Source organism: Amblyomma maculatum, chromosome 6 (assembly GCF_055883805.1).
Source record: "Amblyomma maculatum isolate TAMU_Amacu chromosome 6, ASM5588380v1, whole genome shotgun sequence".
Lineage (NCBI taxonomy): Eukaryota > Metazoa > Arthropoda > Arachnida > Ixodida > Ixodidae > Amblyomma > Amblyomma maculatum.
In genome coordinates, this window is record NC_139349.1 from 136,847,780 (window position 1) to 136,868,857 (window position 21,078).

The following is a 21,078-nucleotide window of genomic DNA, read 5'->3' on the forward strand; positions in this document are numbered from 1 at the left end:
CACCATGCACTGGCTGACTTGCAAATTCAGGTGCTTCTTTTTTGGAGAAACACATCAGCAATACAGTACAGTTAATTCCCGAAAGTTGGTTTTTAACAATGTCAATGATGGTTTGCAGCTAGCAATACAAGCTGCTGCATGTTGGATAGTTAATCAAGTCCTCCTAACTGTTTCGCACATCAGAGATGGAGAAAATTTCATGGCTAAAGAGTATCACCTGGACGGGCTTTATCCTGTTCAGGTTGCTGACAATTCTTCGTGTTATGTGCAATGCATGGACGTCGTCATTGGCGTAATGGTCCGCCACACCAGACTGCCTGAAAGCACAAAGCACGAGAAGACAAATCATAATCACAAGACATAAAAACAAAAAAACATTCTCAGGCCTCAAGTATGAAAAATGGAAACAAGCACAGGGATGGAATTTATGGCATGCAGTCATAATTGTAATAAGCATTTTCATCCTGCCCAATCAGTAGGCATGCACACAATTACAATTCTGTATAATTTTTACACATAAATATTTTTTTACTTTCTCAGTGTAACCTAGTAATGCTATTGGGATCTCCTGATTGTAGCCCTATTGGAACCTAATCTGGTACAGTTAACAGACATCTTTTCAGTAGGCAGGAAATGAAGACACTACAGTTAGGAAGGAAGGAAAGATGGAAGGAGGGAGGGAGGGAGGGAAGGAAGGAAAGGAAAGGAAGAAGGCAAGGCGGGCAGGGAGGTATGTAAGGTAAGGTAAGGTAGATAGGTAGGTATGGTAAGGTAAGGCAGGCAGGCAGGCAGGTAGGTAGGTAGGTAAGGTAAGGTAAGGTAAGGTAGGTAGATAGGTAGGTAAGGTAAGGCAGGCAGGTAGGTAGGTAGGTAAGGTAAGGTAAGGTAAGGTAAGGTAAGGTAAAGTAGGTAGGTAAGTAGGTAGGTAGGTAGGTGGAGGTAGTTAAGTAGGTAGGTAGGGTAGGGGCGGGCGAGCAGGCGGGCGGGCGGGCTGGCGGGCAGGCAGGTAGGTAGATAGATGTATACCAGACTGAATAAGATCTGAAAAATAGTTTAACATATGAATAATACGATGCACAAAATTTCTCAATAAGCAAGCTCATCTGTAACTCAGAACCGAGCACAGTGCCATCCTCCCAGTGTTGCTAAGCGGTCTGCTTTGGATCGCAAGGACGGAACCTTTGACCTGGGTACCGCTCATCAGAGAAAGTCTAATGTTTAATCTTTTTTGCCACAAATGCAACTATTTCATAATGATTCGCCTCCTGTAGTGAATCATGCAGACCGACATGACTCGCTGAGCGTCATCAAACCCAACTTTATGGGAGATGTCCACATCCACTGTCAGTCTAGTGACCACTAAATTAATAAGTATCCATTTTGCAGCAACTAGAAGGTCTTTAGCCAAACAACCAACTAATCAACTTTGACATTGAGAAATCTATTCTTTCCCATGTCACAGTCACTGCCTGGGAATCCTAACACTGTGGACAAGAAATGTAATTAATACACTGACTCCACCCAACTCTATGGGCATGGTGGATACCTTGTCGCATAGGTAGTCTGCAATGGCTATAACCACATCACATTTACCAAGAAGCATAGGTATTATTAAAGCTACAACTGAGAGCACCGAAACGGTTTTGAAAATGCTATATGTATATAAATATATAAAATAATACAGGAGACATATAGTACCAACAATATCATCATCATCAGCCTGACTATACCCACTGCAGGGCGAAGACCTCTCCCATATTTTTCCAATTAACCCGGTTCTGTGCTAGCTGCATCCACTTGACCCCTGCGAACTTCTCAACCTCATCTACCCACTAACTTTCTGCCACCCCCTGCTACGCTTTTCTTCCCTTGGAATCCAGTTTGTTACCCTAAGCGACCATCGGTTATCCTCTCTTCGCACTACATGTCCTGCCCATGTCCATTTCTTCTTCTTAATTTCCGCTAGAATGTCAGTAACTTGAGTTATTTCTCTGACCCACTCTGCACGCTTCCAATCTCTTAATGTTACCCCGACCATTTTTCGTTCCATAGCCCTCTGAGTTGTCCTCAATTTAAGTAGAACCCTCTTGGTTAGCCTCCACATTTCAGTCCCATAGGTGAGTACAGGTAAGATGCAACTGTTGTATACTTTCCTCTTGAGCGATACCGGTAAGCTGCTAAATCTGCGAGTGCTTGCCAAATGCGCTCCATCCCAATCTTATTCTTCTTGTTATTTCCTTTTCGTGGTCCGGATCTGCGGTTACTACCTGTACTAAATAGACATATTCGCCTACTACTTCCAGTACTTCACTACCTAATGTAAACTGCTGTTCCTTCCCGAGGCTGTTGAACATTACCTTAGTCTTCTGCATATTGATTTTCAAGCCTACCTTTCTACTTTTCCTGTCTAGGTCATCAATCATTATTTGCAGTTCATCCCCCGAGTTGCTTCGCAAGGCAATGTCATCAGCAAATCGCAGATTACTGAGGTATTCTCCATCTACTCTTATCCCTAACTGCTCCCATTCCAAGTCTCTGAATACTTCCTCTAAGCAAGCTATGAATACTAATGGGGAGATTGCGTCTCCTTGCCTAACTACATTCTTTATGGGAATTTTGTTACTTTCTTTATGCAGAACTATGGTTGCTGTGCAGCCACTATATATATCTTCCAGCACTTTCACGTACGGCTCGTCTACCCTCTGATTTCGCAATGCCTGCATCACTGCCGAGGTTTCAACTGAGTCAAATGCCTTTTCGTAATCACTGAATGCTATGTATAAGGGCTGGTTATATTCCGAGCATTTTTCTATCACCTGACTGATGGTATGGATATGATCGATAGTAGTGTACCGTTTCCGAAAACCTGCTTGATCCTTTGCTTAATTGCAGTCTAAGGCTGTCCGGATTCTATTAGCGATTACCTTAGTAAATACCTTATACGCAACAGACAGTAAGCTGATTGGTCTGTAATTTTTAAGGTCCTCAGAGTCCCCTTTCTTATAAATGAGGATAATGTTTGCATTCTTCCATGGTTCCGGTACCATCGATGACACCAGGCACTTTGTATACAGGGCGGCCAGTTTTTCTAGCATGATATCCTTGCCGTCTTTTAGCAAATCTGTAGTTATCTGATCCTCTCCAGCTGATTTCCCCCTTTTCATAGTTTCTAATGCTTTCTTGACCTCGCCCTTCGTCACTGGTGGAACGGCTGACTGTTTTTCCCTACCGCCAATCTCATTACGGTCCTGACTACGTTGGCTACTGTAGAGATCGGTATAGAACTCCTCGGCTACTTTGACTATCTTGTCCATATTCGTGATGACGTTGCCCGCCTTGTCCCTTATCGCATACATCTGGTTTTTGCCTATGCCCAACTTCTTCTTTACCGCTTTAAGGCTTCCCTCGTTCTTTACAGCATGCTCAATTTTCTCCATGTTATACTTCCTTATATCGGTTACCTTGCGCTTATTGGTTAGCTTTGATATCTCGGCCAATTCTATCTGGTCTGTTGGGTTGGAAGCTTTCATACTCTGGCGTTTCTTAATCAAATGTTTTGTCTCCTTAGACAGCTTACCGGTATCTTCTCTAATTATCCTACCGCCTACTTCTACAGCGCATTCAGTAATGATATCTCTGAAATTATTGTTCATTGCTTCTAGGGTAATGTCACCATACTCGGTTAGAGCTGAATATCTATTCTGTAGCGCGATCCTGAACTCTTCTGCCCTCCCCTTCACTGCTAATTCGTTGATTGGTTTCTTTCTTACTAATCTGTTGCGTTCCTTCTTCAGATTTAGGCTAATTCGGGACCTCACCATCCTGTGGTCACTGCATCGCACTTTCCCGGTTACCTCTACGTCTTGTATAATGGCGGGGGTTGAACACAATTTGAAGTCAATTTCACTTTTAGTCTCTCCATTAGGACTTTTCCATGTCCATTTCCGGTTCTTCCGTTTGCTGAAGAAGATATTCATGATTCTTAAGCTATTGCGCTCTGCAAACTCAACTAGTAACTCCCCCCTGCTATTTCCTAGAAGCAATGCCATAGCCACCTACTGCTTGGTCTCCTGCCTGCTGTTTCCCAACCTTGGCATTGAAGTCACCCATTAGTACAGTATACTGCGTCTTTACTTTTCGCATTGCCAATTCTACATCTTCGTAGAAGCGTTCAACTGCCTGGTCATCATAACTACTTGTAGGTGCATAGGCCTGTACAACCTTCAGTTTATACCGCTTATTAAGCCTAATTACAATGCCTGCCACCCTCTCATTAATACTATAGAATTCATCTTTATTGCCTGCTATATACTTATTGACAAGGAAACCTACTCATAGCTGTCGTCTCTCCAGTAAACCTCGATACACAGTACATGCCCATTCTTCAATACAATATATGCCTCATTCGACCTCCTAAGCTCACTAAGCCCGATGACATCCCATTTCATACCCTCTAGTTCCTCTAACAGCACTGCTAAACTAGCTTCACTAGCTAGGGTTTTAGCGTTAAACGTTGCCAGGGTCAATTTCCAATGGCGGCCTGTCCAGCAGAGCCAGGAATTCTTAGCACCCCTTGCTGCGTCACAGGTCTGACCGCCGCCGTGGTCAGTTGTTCCGCAGCCGCTGGTGACTGAGGGCCGGGGTTTTATGGAACTAATCATGAGAGGTTGCGGCCAATTACTACACCAGGGTGGTCAACTCCTGTCCTGGCGAGGGAGTGTGTTGCCGGAGGTGTTCACCGGCATCAGGTAGCACCCCAAACCTTGTTTATGCAATTCCATCGACACGCGAATTTGTTTTTTTTAATCCGGTGGAGAATTGCACAGCACCGGGATTTGAGCCCCGGTTCTCTTGCGTTGTGTGTTGTGTTGGGTTTTTTTGGCGCATAAGCAACTAAGGCTATCATGCGCCAAGAGCAAGGTTATTTCTTGTGTGTGAAAAAAAGGGGGAAAACGCGTGTGTTCTAACTAGAGTTTGTTTAGAAAGTTTCCTTTCCCGAAACGGGTTGTGTTGGTTTTTATGGCGCATAAGCTGCTAATGCAATGATGTGGAAACCTTGAGGTTTTAATTTGTTTACTAATGCACACTTGATTTATTCTACAGTTTGCATAAGACATTTCCTTCTTTTAGAAAACTGAAAACACAAGACAAATCTACAAGTCCACCTTCGCCTAAAATCAGTTTTGGGTGAAAAGGAACGTGTTGTTTGTAAAATGGGGTAAAATATTTTTTCTTAATGTTTCAAGACCTGTGCATAATAATAAGACGTGGTTAATAGTTAGTTATTCTCCACATTTTTCGCATTGAGGTTTGTCTCTTTCTGTCAGCAGAAAATTGTGTGTCAGGTGTGTGTGTCCAATGCGGAGCCGGCATAGTATTACTTCTATGAAGCGTTCCTGATGCCGGCACGACATCCATTCTCCCAAAATGGGCTTTACTAAGTGTAGTTTGTTATCTACTTTACTATTCCAGGAAGACTGCCATTTTTGGTCCTCTTGCATGCGAGGCAGATGTTCTACTGCTACGCCACCGCTGCACACAAACAGTACGACACATTGAATTAGAGGGAATAAGTAAATCACAAAACAAGCAAATGTACACTGTCAATGAACCTTTTTCTTTTTCAAGTAGCATTACTGCGGGATGCCACGCGAAGATAGGGAGTACTGCGCTGCTTGTCCTTTTCGAAGAAACGACGTCCCTTGCTTCATCAACGCGATGAACTGCTGCACAATAATTGCGTGCAGTGCTAGCATCTTCTAGCCCTTAGGAATGCACGCATTATATTGTCCCCGCCTCCTGCAGCTTGCCTCAACAGGGAAAACGCAGCCAGGTTCGCCAGCTTCCTGCTGTCATTGTCATGGTTTAACAAGGGAGGGAAGGGGGGTAGTGTATCACCGTATATTCACAGATGACTCACGCGTCTCCGCAAAGGCTAGACGAGACTAGCCTAGGATCAGACTTGGTTGCGTGCTTTCTTTCTTGAAAACACTTTATAAGACAACCAAGCAATGTTACAGAATAAAAGTTGCTGTAACTTATCAAGGGAACTAAATGTATTTAAGTGACTACTATAAATGAAAACTAAGTGTCTCTATGACTGGGGTATAGTGGTGAAATGCTGCATATTTACTCCATTCGTAAAAGTAATACCTCGTTAGTCACAACAAATTATATCGTGATGCTATAATCCACTTAGATTTTTTTTCTTTGCTTACTTCAGGTAAAATTAAGTTGCAAGTTCTGTCCTCGCCACTGCCATCACGGAGCAAGATCCACCAGAATAGGTCAATATTTTGACACTCATCTCTAGCAGTAGGTTGTTCCTTGAAATTAAATTCCTTTGTTGTTCTTGTGATTCTAGTAATCATGAAGCACACTGCCACAAAAGGCGCACAGGAAAAGCACTGCACACATGTAATTCTAGCCACAAGTCTAAACATGCATGCTGTGCTTGACATACAAAAACCGGATGCTACCAGTAATTGTTTTTCTTTTTTCCTTTACTGCCTTTCACACCTGTCTGCAAAACAACTTTTCCCTTGTCACGCAGTTTTATAGCATAAAGAATATTAAGGCAGACTACTTAGTACACTGGGTAAAACGTCAGTGAAAGCGTGAATTAGCAGGCAAGAGTCTGAGGGGGGGTGGACGCAGCTGTGAAGTTTGGCATGGTACTTCTACAACACTACTATCCACATAACTTTTTTCTTCTTTTTTTATAGCTCTTGCTGGCAGCTCAGGAGAAGAAAGATTTACTGCCGTGCCCTAGGGCACTGGAGGGTGTGACAACATGCTGACATCATTGAACATGCAAAGCAGAGGACTTCACAGACACTGGAAGGGCAGTCCCTTGTTTCTATTCCCATTACTACATTTTAGTTTAATGTAATGACACAGGCTGTATGCAAGAGCAATGAAGTGTGCAAGGTTGAATCGAGTCCTTTGGTCGAATTTTGCCATGCCGCAACTCTAGAATACGAGTCCCATGTTGCACACTTTACGCGCACATCGAGCTCAAATTATGTATTTATTGCTCCCACACAGTCAGTGTCCATGTGTTGATACTAGTAGTATGTATAGTTAGTGCGAGCTCAAATGCCAAACATCACCACAGACACCTGCTATGTTCTGCGTACAGGGTGTGCACGGATCAAGGGGCACCAATCAATTGATTCTTTGTGTGATTGTCTTGGAATGGCAGGTGGCCGTATCTTAGTGTTGATAATGTGTTTGCCCTGAGAATGATCTATACAGAAGTCTGCAAGAATAGAATCAATACACATCCCAGGTGAGAATGGACAGTCAGTAGACTTTCTTCAGAAGTACCTATTTTAGCTGGAAAAACACTTTTCCAACTGAATTTGCAGCCGGATTTACGTTTTCTAGCTGAAAGAGGATGAGATTCCAGCTGGATTAACACTAGCTGGAAATTTCCCAGCTGGAGCTTGACTGGAGGTGTAAATTTTCCAGCTGGAAATTGCAACATTCCAGCTGGACATGATTTCTGATTCAATAGCCCAGCTTGAAATCGATGTCATTCCAGCTGAAGCTGCCTTTTCCCAGCTGGAAAGGTTGGGTACACGAGTCCAATAATCCAGCTGGAAATGGGTCTTTTATCTGCCTGGGATGGCATTTGTGATAATTACTTTGCACCCAAGGTATTATGGGTGTATTGGCAAGAACGGTAGGCTTGCCTGCCAATAAGCATGCGGGAGCATTCCTGAATTTCATTTCTACCTCAAAACTCTAGACAACAGCACTTGACTGGGCCAGTGAACAACCCATTTCATAAAGCAAGTGACTTAACTCCATGAACTCTGGTCCTCTATGAACTAGTTCACTACACTAGTGCACAGTGGCATCAAGTTTGTGCAAATCGCCAAAACTTTTGCAAGATTCCGAGACATTTCCAAGGGAATATTTTGACTGTTTCATACAGGTCACCCTTTCACTATACGCGCTTGATATATCTCAAGTTTAATTTCTATACTAAAAATACTCTAATCTTCTTGAAGAAGTTATTGCTCCATATCTCTACGATACCCCAATATCTTGCTTAGATCATGGTTGTCGCAAAAAAGTCCTGCAGCTTTCGAAGAAGTTTGACAGGGCAAGGGAGCAAGAAAACATTTACAATAAATTTTCTTCAGCTTTCAAACTACAAGTCAATTCAAAAAGTGAAACCCAGTGATTTCTATTACTGGCCACTTAGTTTTGAAAAAAAAAGAAAGAAGTATTTGTTTACCGGCAATGAAGATCGGCACCACCTAAGTCTTCAGCACTAATTTCTTCCCCAGTGGCTGCTTTCACCTGAAACAAATAGGGGACAGTATACTTCTATATCATGCCGGCATGTGTCACTCGAGCCTACTAGGATTAGTTAAGACAGAGAGCAACAAACAGTGAGTGCAGAAATGTCACTGCCAAAAAAGGAGCAACACAGATCACACAGCCTTTATTAAGATACTGCAGCCTCAAGGGCAATAGTGACGGTTTTCTTCACGGAAAAAAAAAAAGAATGCTTTTAGTTCCAGTACTAAAGCAAAATTTGCAGCTGCCTTCAATGAATTAACTATACTCAAACCCCAATTACCCACAGGCTGGTTGGCACACTGAAATGAAAAGTTAAAATGGTGCAGGAGAAAGATGAGGAAAAGAATGGATGCATCACAGCAAACCTTTCTGTGTCACTTTCCATACCCTTAAGTTTCGGTTTGTTTTGTTTTTTTCCCAAAAGTACTGGGCACAGTACTAGGTGAGGCAAAGGAGATGGGATAAATGCTGTGCCAAAGGCGTTTTCCAGACCCACTTAATAAAATTTTCAACCCATGCTCACACACATTCAAAGGCAGTATAGTGGTCTCTCGTGATCAGAATGTGGTATTTACTGACACAGGCCAACTTCAAATTGTCCTCAGTGTCCCTTAAAATGAGCTATGCTAAACTATACTACACACAAATACCTCCATTGAATGTCACTTGCACATTCTTAGATATAATCTTCTTATTTTCATGGTGACAATGCCTTCACCAGCCTTCCTTTGCAATCATTCATAAGGTGCCTCACCTGCTTTTACCCCAGTTGCAAAGGATCCATTTTTATACAGCCTGTACAGCTTCCAGGTCTCATCAAGAATACCTTTACATGCCAAGAGCGACAAAGCAGTCTGGATTTGTGGTCGTTAGCGTGTGTTTCTCGTCTTCCTTAGTACCACTGCACATATAAGTAAAGCAAAATCTCGTTAATTCGAAAATTTGGATAATTCGAACTGGGAGTGCGATCCCAGCTGATGCCCTTGCAAGTATATGGCGTTGGACGCTTGTTAATTCGGGTGTGCGTTGACCTGCATTGGTTAATTCAGACATTGCATCATGTCAAGGTACGACTCGCGCTGCCAGCGATCGCCGAGATAGATATCCTTGCTCCTGAATTGCACAAAACCGAGCACTGTGCAAGTTGTGACAGGCACAACGACTATCAGCAGTCCTCTATTTCCAAAATACAGCTCAGTCATATAGTTTTCGATTCCTCAACTTCATGCCATCCCGCACCTGCGACTGGGCATTTTCACTGACCAGTCACATAGTTTCGGACATTGTTTGGTGTGTCATCGTTTCACCGCACTACACGCGGTTTCACCGCACTGCATGCTTCACTGTGAAGCTTGAGCACATCGACTGTATATAGTGAAGCATCCTCAAAACGTGAAGGGCTGGTTTTGTGAAGCGGCACCACTGCTACTGCGCCGCACTGCGAAAAGGGTAGCGGAGGCCTTTACAGCTTTGGGGCACTTCAATGTCCCCAACAATGTACACAAATCAATGCACTTGCCAAAACAGAGAAAAATTGCTGTTCCCATTTTGATCAAGTGCAGACAGGAATCATACAGGTGTTCATCAGTTAAAATTACTGTGATGCAAATAGTTTTTGACAGTTTCATCAGGTTCATTCCAAAACTTGAACTTTTAGCTAATTTGAATGCTATTTCCACCCCTTGAAGGTCTAAATAATGAGTTTACTGTACTACGAATATATTGTGCTGTTCTGATTCATTTAATTGACGTAAAACCGCAAGAGAGAAGAGAGTAAACAAACACACAACAACACAGGACAAGAACTGCTTTAGATCAGTTAGCCATGAACCAACGAGCCCAGAAAAAAGTGCTGATTCGGCACTCTTGCCAACTTTGTTATCATGACACAACAACAGATAACCTAACGAAAGCACATTCTGCTATGGAAGATGGAAGGGTACTGTTGGTAAACATGAGTTTTATGTGACCATGGCATGAAATTTTCAGTTACAAATACATTATTCCTGTTCCAAACAATAATATCTGGGATAAGTCAGAGCAAATTTATCTGCTTTGATTTCGCTGTGCTATGGATATGCGAATATTTGAAATTCCAAAGAGAAATCGAATACGTTTGATATTCAATTTGTACTCATATTCGAAAACCTGATATTTAGGATTTCCAAATATTCTAAAATTACCGAATACATCAAAAATTCCCGCAGTTTCCCCCCACTGTGCACTTCACCGCAATGCTTAACTGCGTGATTGTGCAGTGAAGCATCCTTAAAATGCGGCGGGGATGTTTTATGAAGAAGGCAAGACAGTGTGTGCAAAGCGAAACACATGACAAAACCATAAAGAAACACGATTTTACGTCGATTTCATCTAAAATGCCCATATCCATAGTTCACCAGATAAAATTACTGTGATGCAAACGATTTTCGACAGTATTTTCAGGCCCATTAGACAATTCGGGCTTTCAGTTAATTTGGACATTTTTTTCTAGTCCCTTGAAGGCCGAATTAGCGAGAGGTTACTATACTCAGCAGTGATGTGACAGCTCTATCTGGTTTCATGAAGTCTTTCCTGTACAAAAAATTGGTATACCGAATCCTGCATAAAATTTCTGCTGGACATTTCAGTAGGGTATACACATTGCGCAGCTGTACAATTTTATTTGCAAGTACCACGTGAATTCTGAAATGAACATGATAAACAGCATTTGTTATTATTTTTCCATTCATTCTTGCACTGATTAGACATTCAATTCTATAGCTGAAGGCATTTTTTTTTCCACATTCACATGCGATTCATATTTGAAAATTTCAATATTCGCCCCTCCCAACAACCACACAGTTCTCACCAGCGGAGGTCCTGCTAGAAAAATGGTGGCTTGCTTTCGCACAATCACAGCTTCATCTGACATGGCAGGCACATACGCTCCTCCTGCAGTGCAGCTTCCCAGCACAACAGCAATCTGAATCACAAAGAGAAAGGCGCAGATATTAAGCATAAAGACTGCACGATGACCAACACCAACCCGTGAGCCGACACAGCTTCCAGAAAGGTCGGATCTCAGATGACAACAAAGAAAAGCACGATGTTTATATAATTCTAAGTCATTTTATAAACCCTAGAATCATGAGCTTCAGAACGACTATCATTATATTCAGTCCCAGGCTAAAAATATACAGCCTTTTTTTTTCTCTCTACTGCGAGATATCTGCAGCAAGCTCACCCACTGGGCTGTCTAGCTACAAGAAGAAGCCAACTTCTTGACAACCCTGGGCCACTGAGGCAAAGCATACACACATTGGCTAAACATGTGCAACGGATGTGGAAAGGTGGCAGGGTAAGCTTATGAAGAAAGGAAGGTTATGAAAGAACCAGATGGAATACAGAGGACAAACTGCAAGAACAGGCACAAGACTGTACTGAAAATTTCGAGCATCTAGAATTCTTTGACATGCACTGACATCGCACAGTAATGGGTGCCTTGCTTTTAGCATCCACGTAAAAGCGGCCACCGCAGTGGGGCACCGAACCCGCATCCTTGGATTAAGCAGTCAAGGGCCCTAATCCAATGAGCCACCACGGCGGGGTATGGCAAGAAAGGTTGCGAACATTATTGCGCAAGAGGTTTTGCTGCATTCCCTTTTGCTGCGCACACATTTGAAATGTTGCCTCTCAAATAACGCTGGTGAAATGGAAGACAACACTATATTCCTGCATAAGCCTTGTGTATGTTCACCCTTAAAATTCTGACCTCGAAGTATATTAGCAATGATACTTTTCTGTTTTTCATTTTCCTGAACACTGAAACTTCCCTCTAGAGTTATACTCGTGCTCGTAAACCCATTACATTTACATATGCAATAAAACCATGGCATTTTTACAGCTTGCCTTAATCAACATACTGAAATATCTCCCCCTTCCTTCATCTAACCTTACTACCGTGAAAATGGAGGCAATATCTCCAGCTCGAAAAGTCGTTTTTGAGTAGCATTTCCAGCTGGAATGGTAAGAATCGGCGTGTCAATTTCCACTTCTTGCTGGAATGAAAATCCTTTAGCTGGAGTTTTGTAACACTGCAAAAAATGGAAAAGTTTTTGTTTGGTGGCAAGATCATGATCACAACATGGTACGAAGTCAATAAAAAAAAAACTTGTTCGCAGTCCTTTATCTGTCACCAACCTGGAACCATTTTTCCAAAACAACAGCCAGCAACAAAGACCACTTCTATAACACCTTACATGCTTATAAATTTTTTTTCTTGTTTTTATTTGTTAATTTGCACTTTGCTTACATTTTTATAGTAAATCTAGAATGACACTGTAAAGTCACTAAAAACATGCTTGCATTTTTGTTTCTCATTCACATAGCTGCTTTCTTTTTATGATCATTCCTTTCTGAATTGCCCTAGGCCTTGAGGGCAAGAATATACATATATATATATATATATATATATATATATATATATATATATATATATATATATATATATATACATACATACACGTGCGCACGAACACACACAAACACACACACACACTGTCGAACCTGGATATATCGAACCCAGATAATTCAAATTTTGGTTATATCGAACTCACAAAATATCCCCTTGAAAATCCTATGTAAAAATACAGGAAAGCTGCATTGTATATCGAACTCCAATTTCACCAGTCGTTCGATATATCGAATTCCACACCACACACTGGAGGGTGCGCCTAACTAAAGACAATCGTATCGTATCACCCTCGGCCGTTTGCCACATGGCATTTTCAGGCCACATGTGGAAGGAATGAGAGGGAACAGTTCGGCGAGGCTGGTCTAGAGCAGCGCCGCGCCCTGTCCCCAAAGGCACACACATCTGTGGTGATCATTTGCCGCGCGCCAGCATGTGACGTTTGCAAGCCATGGGTGTGAAGGAATGAGAGAAGGAACTGGTTTGGCAACGGCCTGTACGGAGCAGACACAGCCAATGCAACCGTGGTATTCAGGAGAGGGGATAGAGCAAAGCGCAAGGGTGTGTCCATTCTTCTGCCAAGCTTTCTCTCTCCCCTTCCTCTCTCTTTCTTGGTCTTCATTCGCAGCAGCACACAGTACGCGTGCGCTGACAAGCCAGCTCAGCCTGTGGCAGACAGAAACGTCGGACGCTTTCTCCAGTGTGTGTCGTGAGCCTTCTGCACGGCGGGTGACATGCGATGCGCGTCTCGTGTCGTCATGCTTAACATGCGGCGTAGCGTAAGCTATGGCGGCTGCGGACGTTAGAAAGTGGCAGATTTTGTTGTTTTTTTTCTTTTGCAAGAGGCGTTCATCCTTGTTGCCATGCTGAACGTGCGGCGTAACGTAAGCTATGGCGGCTGCGGATGTTAAGAAGCGGCAGATTTTTTCCTTTTTGTGAGTCAATCATCTTTGTCGTTGTACTGAATGTGTGGCATAGCATGAGCTATGGCGGCTGTGGACGTTAAGAAGCGACAGATATTTTTTACTCTTTGCAAGAGTCGTCCCTCTTTGCATCTATGAATCAACGAAAGCAAGCGGTCAGCTGCGATCATGACACTGGCTTTCAGCATTGTTCGCTTCAAACAGCATTTGGAGTTACCACACTTTCCAATGATTTTGTGGCAGTGAACTCCACCTGCCCCAAGTGCGGCATGATAAACAGAACCAGGCTAGTGCAATCAAGCCATCACGCGCACTGTGCCAAGTTTGCTCCCTGCCATCACAGGAGCTAACATCAAAAGTATAGCCAAAAGATAGATACGACGTGACGTTATCGCTGTGCAGCATCTCAGTGCACTGCCAATACATGAGCTGTGGATGCGACGGCCGGAATGAAGAGATGCGCCACCGACAAACTTTTTTTTTTTTTTTATATTCTTAGCGGCAAAAGTGGAGGGTAGGTTCACTATGGGAGTGGGGTGATTGCGCGACAAATACGGCATCATTTTTCAGGATCGCAAGCAGCTTGTCAAGCCGATTTCAGTATATCGAATTATCGATATATTGAAATATTTCGCAATCTCCTTTGAGTTCGATATATTCGGGTTCGACTATATATATATATGTATATACATATTAAGCAGACAATTGAAAGGGAAATGAGGGGCTCATTATTAAAACATTTAAGGGAGCGAATATTCTAATAATCACCATAAGACAAACTCCTGTAAATGTCAACAGTATAAACATTAAAAAATAAATAAATAAATAAATAAAAACATTTACCTTGCACTTGTAGACTGTTCGCTCCCTTAAATATATATTATACACACACACACACACACACACACACACACACACACACACACACACACACACACACACACACACACACATATATTGCCAGGGGGCGCTCGGAGTGAAAACGACGTTGAAGTGAATCGGCTCCAGACTCGCAGGACGTACCTAAAACTCGGACCGTGCAATTCCACCTGTACCGACTCTGTTAACCTAGCCCCAGTCGCCAACACCGTGACAATATGTATAATAATGGTTACTGCACAACTTTAACTTATAAACAATGCCATGCACAAAAGACACCGGATGCAAAGCACTTAGCAATAAACAAACACTTTGAGAAGCATCCAAAATAATAATAATAATAATAATAATAATTGGTTCACAGGAAAGGAAAGGAGTGGGAGAGAAAGTAGAAAGAGAGAAAGAGGAGCTGTAGTGGAGGGCAACACAGTAATTTTGACCACCTGGTGATCCTTAACATGCACTGGCATCGCATAGCCCACGGATGCCTCTTCGTTTCACCTTTATCGAAACGCACCTGGCGCCGGCCGGGATCGAACCCGGGTAATCCAGCACAGTAGTCGGGCTTCTTAACCACTGCACCACCGCGGCGGGGCCCAGAACGAGCACATATTTGCATATCTGCTTAGAACACCTAGACAAGTGATCAGACCACCAGCTGCAGCCAAGTGCAACAGAAAGAAATCATATGAACTACCTCATCACTTTAAAATGGCAAAGAGCAAAACCTAAACTAACCATGCAGGCGGAATAGTAGCTATTGAGCCAAATGCTAGCGCAGCAAGAGGCTTGCAAAGCTATACCTGGGGAATGCCTTGAGCTGACATGTTCGCCTGGTTGTAAAAGCTGCGTCCAAAGTGCATCACATCCGGGAACACCTCTGCTTGTTTCGGCAGAAACGCTCCACCGGAATCAACTGCATCAGATCGAGGAAAAAAATTATGATAAGGATACACAGTAGTGTGGCAGACATGAGTGTTCACCCCAGATGCCTGAGGCAGGAATGTGTACTTACAGGAAAGCAAGAGCCTGAAAAGATCACACAATTAAAAAAAGAGAAATGAAATGGAAAATTTAGGTTATTCAAGAAAAATATAGGGGGGAGGGGGGAAAGGCTTTAGCATGACAGTACAGAACTGAAACATATAGCAAAGGCTCTACTGTAGTTAAGTGTGAGTGGCGTTAAGAAAAATCAGGCAAGCAAAAACATGATATTGTTGCCAAAAATTTCAAGGGTAAATACCACTCAATTAGCTTCTCCGAACTAGACATCCTATCAAATGGGTAAAAGCAGAGCTACTGCAGGCTACCATTGGAGTAAACTACCTGCTCACAATATAGCAGAAGCTTCGTATAAGTATCATAGTAATCATAGAAGCTTGGTATCACCATTACAGAAAGGAGGCCATGTCCACAAACTTAGAAAGGAAATGCTCTTGGAAGTAAAATTACAAAGGTTTGCTACATCTACAGCACTAGGTGCTTAGGAGGTCAGTATCAGACATTACTTGCTTTCCAGTATATTTCTGAAGCGTGCTCCATCCAAACACAAAGCCACTGAACTTCTATAATATGTCCATTAAGCTCAGACACATAACATTCAATACAAAAACTGCTCTGTGTTTTTTTCCCTCTTGTATTACAAAGAGCAAGGAGATGGGGAAGGGGGATGGGCTATCAAAAATGCCCATCTGGTAAAAGCAAGGTAGTGTGAGGCCAGTAACACTATCGCATGCCGAGTGGCATAAACTCTGACAGACTGATTAAAATGCCAAAAGTGTAAGGAAAAGTGGTAAAATCTTAGTGTATATTCGGAACATTAGTAGCCATGACATTGCTGCGTGAAAAATAAAATTAACTGAACACAGAAAATTGCATAAAATGAGATGAAGCAGCATTCCACAGAGAAACTTTGATGCTATCACCCACCTCATAACCACGTATTGGTATATATACAAAAATGTTAAATCCTCATGTTTTTATCTTGAGAGAGTTTGTTACAGTCCATAACTTCATAAGTTATAAATAAAAGCAATACTGTTTTCGTACTGAAAAGAATGGCGGGAACAATGGCTGCCTCTGAAGCATCCAAAAAAAAGAGAGATAGCAAATTTAACTGCAAGGCTCAATGTCCCGAAGCGACACATGGACTATGACGGGTACTGCAGTAGAAGTCTCTGAGTTAATTTAGACTGCCTAGGGTCAGTAAAATTATATATTAGTATAGAAATAATATGACATTCCTGAAGGCTTGTGAAAAGATGATTGCATTTTTCAGCTCAAGGATTTTTTTTCTGGTTGAAGCTGCAGTTGATTTGTTTCCCAATTCTGCTTGCATAGAGCCACTGATACGCTCACTTATTGTTGTTCCCAGCATAGACACACACGAAAACAATTATGTATACTGCTAAAAAAAAAGATATTTATGAAAAAAATTTCATCATCATCATCAGCCTGACTATACCCACTGCAGGGCGAAGGCCTCTCCCATATTTCTCCACTTAACCCAGTTCTGTGCTAGCTGCATCCACTTGACCCCTGCGAACTTCTTAACCTCATCCGCCAACCTAACTTTCTGCCGCCCCTTGCTACGCTTTCCTTCCCTTGGAATCCAGTTTGTTACCCTAATCGACCATCGGTTATCCTCTCTTCGCACTACATGTCCTGCCCATGCCCATTTCTTCTTCTTATTTCCACTAGAATGTCAGTAACTTGAGTTATTTCTCTGACCCACTCTGCACGCTTTCTATCTCTTAATGTTACCTCTACCATTTTTCGTTCCATAGCCCTCTGGGTTGTCCTCAACTTAAGTAGAACTCTCCACAGAACTTACCCCGTTTTTATTGCAACTGATGTGAGACTGAAACACCAAAATTTGAATGGCGTCAGAATCTTCAAAAACCATCTGTCGGCCTATTAAGCTTTAGCCCACAGCTCAGCGGATGCAACTCATGGCAGTTCGTTTCCTCACATGAAAATCCAGTTCTATTTTTGAACTTTAGGCCCTTCTATAGGTCTGTTGTAGGTTACGGATAACTTTGCCCCGGTAAGCCCTCTTCCTCAGTGAAGTGACAAAGGTGAGCCCCCTCCCTGAAATTAAAACAAGCTACCAAGTTCTTCATACAGTCCCTGAGTGAAGAAATTATATTAGCTACGCTGCCCATCACAAGAGTTGGCGGATGCAAACTCACCCAGATAAATGCAAGGAAGATTGTTCTGCTGTGCAATTTCCTGTGCCCTCAGCTGTTTCTTCACAGTCAAGGGGTAGTAAGTGCCACCTTTCACAGTGGCATCATTGCCGACAATCATACATTCTGTGCTATACATAGGAAAGTAAAAGATGCACAATGCACACCGGATTAGCACCGAGACCCGCTCTGGAAAATCAGCAAAGTTTGTGTCCGCAAACCAACGTTGTGGGGAAGAACCCCACTCAGGTAGTACTGCATAATATACTGCTTGCCATATGCTTTCACATTTCCAACATGTAATACCAATTCCTACAGCTGAATTAAAAACCGCAGAGCTCAACAAACTTCACACATTATATGAGAAAACAGAGAGCTTGATATAGGAGAAAGTAGCCGGGCTGATTTTCCTTGCTTATTTTCTTTTTCAGCAAGTAGGCATTCATGCAGTGAATTTAGTTTTACAGAGTATGTATGGCGAGGGTTATCAATTACAGAATATTTTTGGTGAGGGTAATGAAAGAGAGGCAGCCCTTTTCATCAACACTGCTACATCAAAGTTGCAGGAGGCAATAACAACAACTGTAGCAATGCAAAAACCAGCCACCAGCCAATGCCAACATCAACTCACTGCATGAAGCTATAAAAAAAGCCTGTTAATTCAAAGTCACTGGGACTGCGAAAAATATCTGAATTATCCAAGCACAACAAAAAATAAAAAGGCAAAAAAATTTTGCTGTGGGAATGTGCTGCTTTTATTGGACAAACTTTGTGATTGGCTCGTATTTTACCACATAAAAGTTGACCCCTGTAGCCCTTGCTTCAAATGCGGAGTAGGAGCGCCAACACTGCTGCTATACTTTTATGTGTGTTTTTATGTCTTGCCAAAGAGAAAGGAAGTATGCTCAAAGGCGAGCAGCCATTAAGGCATGAAAATGAGCACAGCCTGCTTCATAATGCGGCGAGTGGCATGGAGACTATGTCAAGAAAACACTGCACGTACAGCCGCCCAAGTCTTTAACTGGCATGCTCCTACAACTTTCGGGGCTGATGAAACTTGCTGGAAGGTGAAGATTAAAGCAAAGGCTTGGTGAGCATTTGCTCACGCTTGGATATTTTACAGGTTAGTACCTCTGTAATGCTCAGAATCAAAGAAAGTATATCCATCAAGAATGCCAGTTAAAGAATTGCCTGAGTGTAAATGTCTGCTGTCAGTGAAGGCTGAGGGTTGACTGACATGAGGGGACAGAGACCGAAGTTGAGGGCGCGCGAGCGACACATGGCTCTCAGTCTGGAATAACAAGCGCTTGTATCTACAACACTGCCCAGTGATTGCTACTAAAACCCCTCAGAGGCTTTAAATGGTGCAACTGTGATACGCGCCATTCTCTTATTGGTTGCAGCTGTGTGGTTGATCCGCCTCCTCTGCCTAAACCATAATATGCATGCATCACCACCTTCTCTTTCATGCTTCAAGTTCACGGAGAGACAGAAAATGGCTTCGGACAGGCATTAATGAAACTCGTAATAGCGGCGAGTAGTGCTAAGCACTAAAAATATGTAACTAAAAATATTTTGACCTGCAATTTTTTTTTTCACCCTATATGGCAATGCAGTTCACGTTCAGCTCAAAGCCAGTAAATATATAACAGTGAACAAAGATAGCAGTCTGAAGCCAATGGAGGCCAAAAGTGGAAAAACAGCACTCCACCCTTCCACACCCACCTGTTGCCTGACTGACTAATGACCTGCAGTTTCGGAAGGAATGCCGTGACAGTGTTAATGGCTCTCGGTCTACAGTCCCCTTGTGGATCTTCGTTCACATAAACGCACTCTGTTACTCACTTAATCACTACTCTGATTTATGTCTCTATATCACACACATACTCATCAGCATACAGTTTTAAACAACTACAATACTGTCACGTAGTGGTGACGAGCACACTACGGGCGATAGCAACAAACGTGCTTGTCGAACACTTGTCAACGTTCAATTTAAAGGCTGCTCAGAACAATCTAGATAGTGTTGCAAACTGCTACTAGCACAACTTGGAACATTGTAGAAACATACGCAAGTGATTGGAATCTTCGAGACAGATCTCGGCGCATCTTTCGCGACAAAGAAAATGATAATGCATCGTATCGCGACAGCGAGCAGGAACAAGCACGGGATACAGAATTGATACGCGTGCCAGGATCACAGTGATAAGCCCGTATGCCGGCGGCTGTAAAAAAACACCAAATACAGTTTTGAAGGTTTCGCGGCAATACGTGAAAGACCACATGACATAGATACATATAAAGCTCTGCTTTAACTAAGTCATACAAACATGCCTGCATGGCCTAAGAGTAGCATGTATGACTCAGGATGCAAGGGGCTCAGGCTTGATTCCGATCTCCTAATAACTCATGCCTGCATGGCCTAAGAGTAGCATGTCTGACTCAGGATGCAAGAGACTCAGGCTTGATTCCCATCTCCTACTAACTCGGCCATGTCATGTAGCTCCATAACATCACACAAACCACTGACAAATTTGTGCCCAGCCATGTCACCAGCCAGCTACCAAGTGCCAGAGGCATGGTTGTGTTTTGTAGCGAGAGCTACATTGGCCACAGTTTCGCCATTTCGCCTTGCCTGTCTATGCCTGTCCGAAGAGCGAAGAAGGAGAAGAAGGAGAAGTCGTGGGAGGTGGTAGCTGGCAGCTGACATGGCCGAGCACTACCTGTACCTGTAGAGCTTCCTGACATTATGTTTGGCAGGAGCTGCCAACTCGGGCCTCTCCTTTCATATGGGAGGGTGATACCACAATCACCCTGCCAAGACTCTTGCATTCACCTTATCCCTAGGCCACGCAGGCACGTTCATACGGCTCGGTTAAAGATATGTTGGCTAGTAGCTTACACTATCGCGTCATCGCGAAGGTGGCAGTGAAAACACAGAGAAAGAGGTGCCTTAGTGGAGGGCTTCGGACCACTGTGCGATAGAGGCTTTTGCCTCATCGCACTTTAGTGGTCAAAAGTGCCCCTTAAGGCATAAATAAAGCTGAAACCATAGAGTAAACTACTATGTGCAAAAGCCATGTCTTTACTTTTAAGCCGAATTTAAGTGTAGTCATGCAGATAACTCTTGAGTAACTCCAGGTTTAACCACAAGTTAAACCACAGCTAAATTTTTTTCACGCAAAATGAGGACAACGCTGATGCCAGAGTTTTCTCTAAGAAAGTGCTTTAATACTGTTGTGTTAATAGTAGTCAGCTTGGATACATGGTCACACAAGTGAAATCTGAATAAAGACAAAACTAAAAGTATCTGCGTGTGTCT

The 21,078-nt window shown here is 42.8% G+C and overlaps 1 protein-coding gene across 1 annotated transcript in view; it reads right to left on the bottom strand.

Annotated features, from left to right (window-relative positions):
* Mccc2 (methylcrotonyl-CoA carboxylase subunit 2) overlaps positions 1-21,078 on the bottom strand; it is a 42,745-nt gene that overhangs the window by 18,632 nt on the left and 3,035 nt on the right. Inside the window, exons 5-9 of the mRNA XM_084607468.1 lie at positions 17,760-17,887; positions 15,372-15,484; positions 11,165-11,278; positions 8,249-8,313; positions 218-317 (exon numbers count right to left, since the gene is read on the bottom strand). Of these exons, the coding sequence (XP_084463594.1) occupies positions 218-317; positions 8,249-8,313; positions 11,165-11,278; positions 15,372-15,484; positions 17,760-17,887 (520 nt within the window). The remainder of the gene's footprint in view (positions 1-217; positions 318-8,248; positions 8,314-11,164; positions 11,279-15,371; positions 15,485-17,759; positions 17,888-21,078) is intronic.